Source organism: Oncorhynchus gorbuscha, linkage group LG13 (genome assembly GCF_021184085.1).
Source record: "Oncorhynchus gorbuscha isolate QuinsamMale2020 ecotype Even-year linkage group LG13, OgorEven_v1.0, whole genome shotgun sequence".
NCBI classification, from domain to species: Eukaryota; Metazoa; Chordata; class Actinopteri; order Salmoniformes; family Salmonidae; genus Oncorhynchus; species Oncorhynchus gorbuscha.
The window spans coordinates 58,652,630-58,664,403 of NC_060185.1; the positions used below are offsets into that span (position 1 = coordinate 58,652,630).

General features: G+C 41.8%; 1 protein-coding gene across 1 annotated transcript in view; it reads left to right on the forward strand.

Annotated features, from left to right (window-relative positions):
- Positions 1-7,887, forward strand: part of LOC123993196 (X-linked interleukin-1 receptor accessory protein-like 2) — a 319,699-nt gene extending 311,812 nt beyond the window's left edge. The window contains exons 10-11 of the mRNA XM_046295081.1: positions 392-568; positions 5,797-7,887. Of these exons, the coding sequence (XP_046151037.1) occupies positions 392-568; positions 5,797-6,497 (878 nt within the window). The 3' untranslated portion in view covers positions 6,498-7,887. The remainder of the gene's footprint in view (positions 1-391; positions 569-5,796) is intronic.
- Positions 7,888-11,774: the final 3,887 nt, after the last annotated feature.

The window sequence follows — 11,774 nt, forward strand, 5'->3', positions numbered from 1 at the left end:
GGGAAAAGGTCAGTCACAGCTCTCAGCGCCCCCGGAGACAGTAACAAAAGCGTTATTCTCACCGTATTAAGGATTCATGCGAGAGAAAAAAGTATCTGTTTGAAATTCATGAGAACTAGAGCTGATGCTCCTTATTTTAGTGACACAGAATTACTTACCATTCTGGCCACTTATCCCATAGTTGTCTGTATCCACACTTATTTGTTTTGTTTTAGGATTTAAGTTTCACATTTATATGACATGGTTGTCACTTTCTAGGATAGATCCCCTTGCTATACATTCACAATAGAGACATACAGCATTTTTGTTGTTAAACAACTATGTCATGTCATACTCATATTCATCTAGAATTCTCATTTGGTAACAGAAAACTTTGTCTCTTCACCCACAGACAACAAGGAGTATGATGCATATTTGTCCTACACCAAAGTGGAGCTGGATTCGATGAACAGGGGCTCCAGTGAAGAGGAGCAGTTTGCTCTGGAGATCCTCCCAGATGTTCTGGAGAAACACTACGGATACAAGCTCTTCATCCCCGACCGGGACCTCATCCCTAGCAGTCACAGCAGTGAGTGATCCCTCCCATCCCTTCGTCCCTCCCTCCCTCCCTCCCTCCCTCCACCCCCATCTATATCCCTCATGGGAGGGCTTCTCTTTGTGATCTAGGTCTACCTCCATCCATCTCGCTCTCTCTCTCTCTCTTCCTTCCTCCCTCTATCTATCCATCCATCCATCCACCCATCCCTCCCTCTCTCCATCTCCACAACTCTGTCCCTAGTGGGAAGGCTTCCACCCACTGCCCAGAATTCATTTGACTGTCAAGAAGAATCAAGACAGACGCACATCTTAATCTCCTTTGCCGTGGCTGTATTTGATCTGTCATCGCCAATATAAGGGTGGTGTGTGTTGTGGTGTGCTTTGAGGGCCTGCATATACTGTGTTATCTGTCAATGATGGATCTCCCATCTCCACAAGGCAGCTACTGTACCGTTTATTGGTGTTGGCATCTTATTTGGGAGTATAATTGGTGTAAAGTAGTTACATGTATGGTAAAAGCAGCGAGGAACTGTAATTCAGCAACTGTATGTATGGTTTACCAGTACATTACATACGCTTGATGTACAGTGCATTCGGAAAGTATTCGGACCCATTGACTTTTCCACATTTTGTTACAGCCGTATTCTAAAATGAATTAAATCGTTTTCCCCCCTCATCAATCTGCGCACAATACCCCATAATGAGATTTTTAGAAATGTTTCCAAATGTATCTTTTAAAAGGTACTCAGTACTTTGTTGAAGCACCTTTGGCAGCAATTACAGCCTCGAGTCTTATTGGGTATGACGCTACATGCTTGGCACACCTGAATTTGGGGAGTTTCTCCCATTCTTCTCCGGACTCTGGCTGGGCCACTCAAGGACATTCAGAGACTTGTCCTGAAGCCAGTCCTGTGTTGTCTTGGCTGTGGTTTGGGTCGTTGTCCTGTTGGAAGGTGAACGTTCACCCCAGTCTGAGGTCCTGAGCGTTCCGGAGCAGGTTTTCATCAAGGATCTCTCTGTACTTTGCTCCGTTCATCTTTCCCTCGATCCTGACTAGTCTCCTAGTCCATGACGCTGAAAAGCATACCCCACAGCATGATGCTGCCACAACCATGCTTCACCGTAGGGATGGTGCCAGGTTTCCTCCAGACCTGACGCTTGGCATTCAGGTCAAAGAGTTCAATCTTGGTTTCATCAGACCAGAGAATCTTGTTTCTCATGGTCTGAGAGTGCTTTTTAGGTACCTTTTGGCAAACTGTGCCTTTTACTGAGGACTGGCTTCCGTCTGTCCACCCTACCATAAAGGCCTGATTGATTGAGTGGAGGTTTTCCCATCTCCATAGAGGAACTCCGGCGCTCTGTCAGAGTGACCATCGGGTTCTTGGTCCTCTCCCTAACCAAGGCCCTTCTCCCCCCGATTGCTCAGTTTGGCCAGGCAGCCAGGTCTAGGAAGAGTCTGGGTGGTTCCAAACTTCTTCCATTTAAGAATGATGGAGGCCACTGTGTTCTTGGGGACCTTCAATGCTACCAACGTTGTTGGTACCCTTCCCCAGATCTGTGCCTCGACACAATCCTGTCTTGGAGCTCTACTGACAAGTCCTTCATCCTCATGGCTTGGTGTTTGCTCTGACATGCACTGTCAACTGTGGGACCTTACATCGACAGGTGTGTGCCTTTCCAAATCATGTCCAATCAATTAAATTTACCACAGGTGGACTCCAATCAAGTTGTAGAATCATCTGAAGGATGATCAATAGAAACAGGATGCACCTATGTAAATAAAGTATTTCAGTTTTTTATTTTTAATACATTCGCACAAATGTCTAAAAACCTGTTTTCAATTTGTCATTATAGGGTATTGTGTGTAGATTGATGAGGGTGGAAAATGTATTTAAATCATTTTCGAATAAGGCTGTAACGTAACAAAATGCGGATGAAGTCAAGGGGTATGAATACTTTCCGACTCCACTGTATGTGTTGTTATACTTTTATACACACAGCCAAAGGTGCATGCACACTCACACACTCACATCTCTCCACCTATGGCATTTTGCCCCGTACAAAAAATTATATTCCCACCTTGCACTACAAATATATTGCGAATGTCCATTCCTTGCATAATTTAACATGCAGTGAATTCAAAATAAATCAAAAACTCCTTAGGCTGGTCAAAGCCATGCTTACATAAATAAACTGCTTTCTAAGTGTGTTTGCTCGCTGGCACACCATGGGGCTCAGTAGGGTGTATTGATAGTGCTGCATAGGTAATGAATTATAGAGAAGTGTTCAGTTCCTTGAGAGGCAGGCTGCCATCATTAGTACCAACGCACTTACAGATCAGGCCAACACGACCAAATAACAACGTGTTTAAATGCCTCATTTAGAGAGAGAGTGAGAGAGTGAGAGAGAGCGAGAGAGAAAGAGAGAGTGAGAGAGAGAGCGAGAGACAGAGAGAGAGAGCGAGAGACAGAGAGAGAGAGCGAGAGAGAGACAGAGAGAGAGAGCGAGAGAGAGACAGAGAGAGAGAGCGAGAGAGCGAGAGCGAGAGAGAGACAGAGAGAGAGAACGAGAGTGAGAGAGAGATTAATTGATTTATGTAATCATCAGCATATGAAAAACGGGGGGAGACATTTATTAAAATAGCACTCTAGCTCAGTCCCGCCCATACAAATTGTACTATTTATGCACAGCAAATTGACCGTGAAATTGCAATGTGTTGTTGCTCTTCCATCATTAATTTTGTTAGGAACTGGCAAGAAATGAAAGGAAGAGCATTTCAAATCAAATCCACCAACATCGCAAGGTTAACATATTTATACATATTTCATTGCCAATTAAACATCTGAATGTCTATTAAATCAATATCAATATATGTTAATGTAACATTGTAAAGATATGAATCCATCTGACCCTTTTTGAGCTCTCTCAGTACGGTGCCTCTGTATTCGCAGTCTGAACATTACCCCCAATACATATTTATGGTTGAATCTATTAGGGATATGTCCATGAAAAACACAACATTATCTCAATATCCATACTAGACGAGACTTGGAGCCCTGCAGGAAAAACAACACATAACAAAGTGTTGAGCTGCTACCCCCGCTAAGTGTATCCTTTATTTAACATTGGCCTCATTATTTCTCCACTACATATTGCTAAAGTTTTATACACAAGTAAGGAGAAAGGATCTCATTTGCGAAGGCTTGCTTTGGTGCTCCCTGTGCTCAAGAGTACTATTTTCAGGCGGCCGCTAATACCTCCATATTGAAAAAGGTCTGACACGCTATCTTTCATCGTAAGCCAGAAAAAAAGGTTGATAGACAGTCTCAAGCTCCTTTAGCTCCGGTGCCACTGCCACATAATGTGTGTGGTAGATTACTTTGAACAAAGTCCCCCACACAGCACATTCTTCAGCTGAGGTCGCTGCCTCTTAATATGTGCGAGGGGAGATCCCATTCCCCCCATAAAAAAAGCATTTCTAAGTGAATAGCCTAATACAAGACAATCTTGTATATGTCATCTTTTCATCGTAAGCCACATCGATTAAGCTGCGTGGGTGTAAAGGATGATCATTCAAATGTAAATTGGGTCCGAGTAACATTTAGTTGGAATTACATCAGACTTAACTCACTCTTTAGACTAGATAATGCAATTGTGTGCTGCCTGAGGGGAAGTGTGGTGTTTTTTTTTAATAGCATTCTATATTCAGGGGTTTATTCTTAAATACATGCTCCATTAACCACAGTCTGGATACTGTGCTGTGAAAAGAAAGTTAGAGATCTGGGCCTGTGTCCACAAAGCGTTTCAGAGTAGGAGTGCTGATCTAGTATCAGTTTTACCATAGATCATAGTGAAAGAGATTACATGGACAGATCCTGGATCAGCACTCCTACTTTACATTACATTACATTTACATTTAAGTCATTTAGTTGCTTAGTTTCACCTTATGACATCCAGTGGGACAGTCACAACAATAGTGCATCTAAAACTTAGATGATTCCTTAAAGTATCAAGTGTTTTGTTAATTTACATTTTTGTAAATATCTGTTATAATGCTATTAATGGGATTAGGCCTTATGTTGACGTTCATGCTAATCGTCGTATGTATAGGAATGTGCGTTTATAGTAGGATATGGATGTGGGGCATAAGTCGTGTGGTGGCGCTGGTGCCTGGGGTGGTGTTGGGTGTCAGGAAGGAAGACTTGGGGTTTAAGGGTGTGGTGTGTGGAGCAATGTGTGTGTAGCAGTGGGGTGGACGGTTAAGGTGGAGGATGGCCAATGTGTGATGTGACACATGCAGGTGTAAAAGACAGGGCCCCTGCGGGGGAAGGCAGGACACTCTGGACCATTACCCAGCCTGAGCCAGCCATCCACTAAGAGCTAATATGGAATTTACCTCTTTACATCTCTCTCTGTCTCTCTCTCACCCTTCAACTTCCTGTTTTCTATGACTCATAGCCACCCTCTATTTAGCGGTGTACATGTTTTGTCTGCTTTTCAACAGGCTAATGACATTGCTATTGGAATATGCTCACGTACAGGTTTAGGATTAATACTAGTGAGAAGCCTATATTGACTGAAATTATGTTTTTTTTAAGTGTGGTGTTGTCCTGATGCTGTCTGTTTGGCGCTATAGAGGGGAATAGTTATAGGGGGTGTAATGTGACATAGATCAGAGTGTTGGTTGCTTCTGTGTTTTGTAATGTCTCAGGGTGTTGTTTTAGACCTGCAGCTTCATGCTGCTGTTATCTCAATTCTAAATGGACAAATATGAATGTTTTGTTACATGCTATTCTTTGACATGCTCTCTCTTTCTTTCCCTTTCTCTGTGCCATTCTGTATTTCTCCCTCTCTCTGTATCTCTGTTTCTTTCTTCCTTCCTCTCTCTCTCTCTGTATCTCTGTTTATTTCTCCCTCTCTCTCTCTCTCTCCCTGTATCTCTGTCTCTCTCTGTGTATCTCTTCCTCTCTCCCTGTATCTCTGTCTCTCTCTATGTATCTCTCTGTCACTCTCTCTGTATCTCTTCCTCTCTCTCTCTCTGTATCTCTGTTTCTTTCTTTCTTTCTTCCTCTCTCTTTCTCTCTCCCTCTCTCTCTCTCTCTCTGTATCTCTCTGTATCTCTGTTTCTCTCTCTGTATCTCTGTCTCTCTCTCTGTATCTCTCTGTATCTCTGTCTCTCTCTGTATTTGTTTCTCTCTCTCTCTCTCTGTCTCTCCCTCTCCCTATTTCTCTTTGTATGTCTCTCTCTCTCTTCTCCAGTCTACATCGAGGACCTGGCGCGAAGTGTGGAGCAAAGCAGGCGGCTGATCATCGTGTTGACTCCTGAGTTTGTGGCCAAGCGTGGCTGGAGCATCTTCCAGCTGGAGACACGGCTCCACAGCATGCTGGTGACAGGGGAGATCAAGGTCATTATGATTGAGTGTGCTGATCTCAAGAGCGTCATCAACTACCAAGAGGTGGAGGCCCTGAAGAACACCATTAAAGTGCTCACCATCATCAAGTGGAGGGGCCCTAAGAGCAACGAGCTCAAGTCCAAGTTTTGGAAGCAGGTGATTTACGAGATGCCGGTAAAGAGGAAGGAGATGCTGTCTCGCCGGCAGGTGCTTGACTCCGGAGAGCAGGGCCTGTTCGGCGACCTGCAGACGGTCTCCACCATCGCAATGACGACCACGTCTGCCTCACTGGCGCCCGCCCACCATGCCGAGATCCCAGACTTTAACCAGGCCGGCCACCCCCAGATGAGACACTACTGCACCCGTAGTTACGAGTATAAGATGCCCGGTTCCCCCTTGCAGATAGCCACCTTGAGTAACCGTCACATGTACTGCAATATCCCCATGACGCTGCTCAACGGACAGGTGACTCAGAACAACACGATGGGAAAGAGCAAGCAGGAGATCCACTTGAACAGCACATTCGTCCCTCTATCTGGAAGGGAACTCACAAGTGATATCTGGTAGACTGATATTCAGCAACTGGCTTGATGGCAACATTTTTATTTATTTATTTGAGCTTTTTTTTATCTGCATGAAGAATAATTTAGACAAAACACTGATAAAAAAAAGACTGAACACAGTCATTTCTCACGGACTACTTTCATTGGCAATTAAATGTTTTATTTTTTTCCATTCAGCCATAAGAAAAAAAGGGAAAAAAGGGAAAAAAAAGGAGTTGCTCCAGTCATCATTTTCTTACTTGAAAAATGTCTCCTTTTCTGAGATAAGTAATACATTCAAAAACCTTGTTTTTAATGTTCAAGGTATTGTTATTATGTACAGTTTTCATATCTTCTATAAACATTCATGATGATTCCTTTGCGATGTTAATGGTGTATGAGTATGTGAGTGAATCCACATGAAATGATTCTGACCTGGGATACTTCATGGGAAAGGGGGACATTTCTCATTGCAGCACAATTCTGTAAAGACCGACTGAACACATTCTCTGTGAGCTTTAAACATTTTACAGTATATTTAAGCAAATCAATAATGTTTGAAGGTATTGTCATTGTTTGAGGCCAATTAAATATGAATATTTGAAATGTTTGATACAATATTTGTTTGAGTTGTATTCTGTGACTCTAGTTGCTGTCTCTTGATTTCTGCCTGTTACTTTGCTAATTCTATTTGGTAAAAACAAGAAGCCCTCATCAACTTTTTTTCAACTTCTCTCCTGAAATCCTCCCCTGCTTCTCATGCCTTCTTTCCTCCCTGTCGGCCATATTGTTTTCAGATTACTATTGAGTTGTCTCCTTGAGGATGACCTGCTCTCTAAAGGTTACAGATGGACTCAGTGTGGTGCTTTGGGAACCGATCGTAGTTTTGACTGACTGTATTGTAGATGGAATGGAATGGAACTGGGATCACCTGAGAGATATTTGCATTTGTATCTATTTTATTTCTTTTGTTTTGCAAAATGAGGAGAGAATAGTCTTAAAGAAGCTTCCTCTTCTCAGCACAAGTTGCTTTGCTGCTTCTATCCTGACTCCACCCTAGAGAATTCATCCTATTTGTCTGCTTTGTTTTTTTAATATAGCACCCTCTATCTGTCTCATTGCGTTATAGCCGAAATACCAAGATTGTAAAAAAAAGGACTTAGACAATGGTCTGAGCTTGGTGACCTTCAAGAGCAAACGAAAATACTAACCGCAGGAGGTCAAAGAGATTGCAAGCATCAGTCTGAATCATTGCTGAACTGCCCACAGATGTCTTCTCCAACATCAGTTATAAATCCTAAGTTTATTTAATGCCTTTTTTTCTGTTTGCAAGCCGATGGATTTTGATAGTGATTCCATGCCATAAATAGCCAGGGCATCAATGTGCATATGATGAAATCAAATAAAGAATTTTATGGGACCCTTGTGAATGGCTGTATATTAAATAATGTTGAAATCACACATGTTGTTTACTGCTTGATTTATTCGTACTTTGTTTGGTTTTGATTGTCATTGTAATGCTGTCACTTTACCTAAGTGGAGTAATAATATTCATCTATTTGGTGGAGTACAATATGTCATGCTTTCAATGGTCATACATGTCAGCTACTATTGCATCAGGAGCTTTAGTCTTTCCAAGTCGCAAAAACTGAAATAGTGTATGTTTGTTAGGCGGCCCTCTATTACCTATGGAAGCCCATTCCCGCACCTTTAAAAAATAAATGTTGATTACAATCCAAACATTTCGAGATAAGTCAAAATTGAGACACTAACGCAGAATTTCAAGATACTAACTTGACATTTCGAGATAGTAAAACATACATATAGGATATGTGTCTTAATTTGTAACATTATGTGGCGATTTTCATCTATCCATGTTGCAAAGATCAGCAAACGTGTGGCGAACTGGCATATGCCCCAACACATTTGATTTGGTTTAATAAAAAATATTGACACAAAAGCATTGAAAATAGGGACAAAGTACTGTTGTTTAGACTGATTTGCCTCATAATTTGTCAACTCGTGCACAATTAATCTGTGCTTCAGTCTGATCAACTGTAGCCTACTGATAACAACCACAACTGCAGGTAGCCTAGAGAAGCCTATGCACTCTGATCCCCGCTGGCCAGGGGACACGAAGCAGTAACGTCCTGTATGTATAGCCTAAGTTACTGTATGTACTTAGAGCCTAAAATAGGCCTATTTATTTGTGTTTTGAGAAAATATGAATGTGATCAAATTTAGTTTATATTCTAACTTTGAGTGGCTAGGCAACCTAGACATTGAAATGAATCAATCAACACAATAGTGATGACATACATTAAGTAACTTTTTAATTACAAGATGCAACCCTGCATAAAGCAAACTCAGCCCTGTTAGTTCTATTGTCCAATTGCAGTTGTTGTCTATTTATATTAAACCATATGACCTGATTAGAAAACATTTGGTCCCATCATAGCCTATATAAAACCATTTTACAGCTGATGTATTACTTTGTCATACCTTCCAACTAGAGTCCAGAGTTTTACCTGGTTAGGTTAGCCCAGTGGTTCTCAAACCTTCTCTCCTCTGAGACCCCCAGAGGTTTCACTAGTTCACATGATTCACCTAATCAATGGTTAGTTGACAAGTTGAGTCAGGTGTGCTCGTTCTGGAATAGATAAAATACATGAACCTGCTGGCAGTCCCCGAGGAGAGGCTAACTACCAGATCATGAAAAACTCTGGGTCCCAGGAACCCCCTCCTCCCCCACCACATCTTGGACCTGTGGTGCCACCTCTGAAATCAGACAATGTTACAAATGAAGAAACATATCCTTTAAGTATGTTCTACTATCTAAAAATGTTGGCTTAGTATCTCAAAATCTTTAGATAGTATTGACAAATTTTGACTGATGTAACTAGAGATTTCAATTTGTATCTAGACATTTTCAGATAGTATCTAAAAATGTTGACTTAAGTATCTCAAAATGTTTACTTAGTATCTCTAAACTTCGAGATAGTATCACGAAATGTTGAATTAGTATCTAGAGATGTTACGATAGTATCTCGAAATTTTGACTTACGTATCTAGACATTTCGACATAGTATCTAACATTTTTTAGATAGTATCTTGACATTTTTACTTACATATCACAAAATGTTGACTTAGTATCTCATCATTTTTATTTGGTATCTCGACATTTTGAGGTAGTATCACGGAATTGTGATACAGAAACATAAACTTAGTATCTAGAAATATTTTGAAATAGTATCATAAAATTTTGACTTAGTATCTAGAAATGTGGAGATAGAATCTCTACATTTTTACTTACGTAAAAAGTCATTTCGACTTACTATCTAAAAATGTTACTTTCGTATCTTGGCATTTTTACTTAGTATGTCGAAATTTGGAGATAGTATACATTTTTTATATCGACATTAAAAAAAACATGTGGTGGGAATTGGCTTCCATAATTACATATGGGCTAACAAACATATAGAGACATGCACACACACACACACACATTCTGAAAATGTCTAGATACCATCAGAAAAAATTGAGATAGTAGAATTGCGTGGTGATTTCCGTCTATCCATGATTCAGAGACGAGCACAGCAATAACCTTCCAGGTATGTATAGTTAATTACACATTCTGTGTGTGTATGTGTGCATGATTGTGTTTGTCTGCCAAAATGTACTTAATGAATTCAAAATAATCTGTAGTGAGACAAAATAATATGAACTTTATGGATTGATAGTTTTGATAGACATTTATATAACTTTAGTATGGAATGGTTTTCTGTGTGTTGGATTCAATGTATTTGACCTACACTGGCAGGGTCTACAGACAATCACGGATTACAAAGGGAAAACCAGCCATGTCGCAGACACCGACGTCTTGCTCCCGGACAAGCTGAACATCTTCTTTGTCCGCTTTGTGGATAACACAATGCTACCGGTGCGGCCTGCTCCCAAGGACATTTAAGCGTGTTAACCCTGGCAAGGCTGCCAGCCCAGACTGCATCCCTACCCTGATCCTCAGAGCATGAGCAGACCAGCTGGCTGGAGTGTTTACAGATATATTTGATCTTTCCCTATCCCAGTCTGCTGTCCCCACTTGCTTCAAGATGTCCACCATTGTCCCTGTACCAAGGAAAGCAAAGGTGACTGAAATAAATGACTATTGTCCCTTAACACTCACTTTTGTCATCATGTAGTGCTTTGAGAGGCTAGTTAAGGATCATTTCATCTCTTCTTTACCGTTACACCCTAGATCAAATTCGAATTTGCATACCGCCACAATAGATCCACAAACAATGCAATCGCCATCACACTGCCCTATCCCCGATGTCACAGAAAGATGTCAGTGTCTGCGATGTGGCTTGTTTTCCTTTTGTAATCTGTGATTGTCTGTAGACCCTACCAGTATAGGTCAAATACATTGAATAGACAAGAGGAACACCTATGTAAGAATGCTGTTCATTTGACTATAGCTCCGCCTACAACATCATAGTACTCTTCAAGCTCATCATTAAGCTTGAGCCCTGGGTCTGAACCCTGCCCTGTGCAATTGGTTCATAGACAGCCCGGGATCGAACCAGGGTCTGCAGTGGCGCCTCTAGCATTGCGATGCAGTGCCTTAGATCTCTGCGCCACTCAGGAAAGCTTCAAGTTGCTCAGCGTACACATCACTGACAATCTGAAAAAGTCCACCCACACAGGCAGTGTGGTGAAGAAGGTGCAACAGCGCCTCCTCAGGCTGAAGAAATGTGTCTTGGCCCCTAAGACCCTCACAAACTTTTACAGATACAGAATTGAGAGCATCCTGTCGGGCTGTATCACCGCCTGGTACGGCAACTGGTACGGCACGCAACCGCAGGGCTCTCCAGTGGGTGGTGACGTCTGCCCAATATATCACCGGAGGGGCACACTACCTGCGCTCCAGGACACCTACAGCACCCAATGTCACAGGAAGGTCAAAAAGATCATCAAGGACAACAACCACCCCAGCCACTGCCTGTTCACCCCGCTACCATCCAAGACGGTGAGGTCAGTACAGGTGCATCAAAGCTGGGACCGAGAGACTGAAAAGCAGCTTCTATCTCAAGGCCATCAGAGTGTTAAATAGCTATCACTAGCTGGCTACCACCCGGTTATTTAACAATGCACCTTAGAGGCTCTACCCCATTACATAGACATGGAATCACTGGTCACTTTACAGTCTTTTACATTCGCTATCATCCTTTTGTCCAATTTGTAGTCACATTTTCAAAACTCTAAACACAATTAGCACAACATCCATCTGTTGTGGACCATAGCA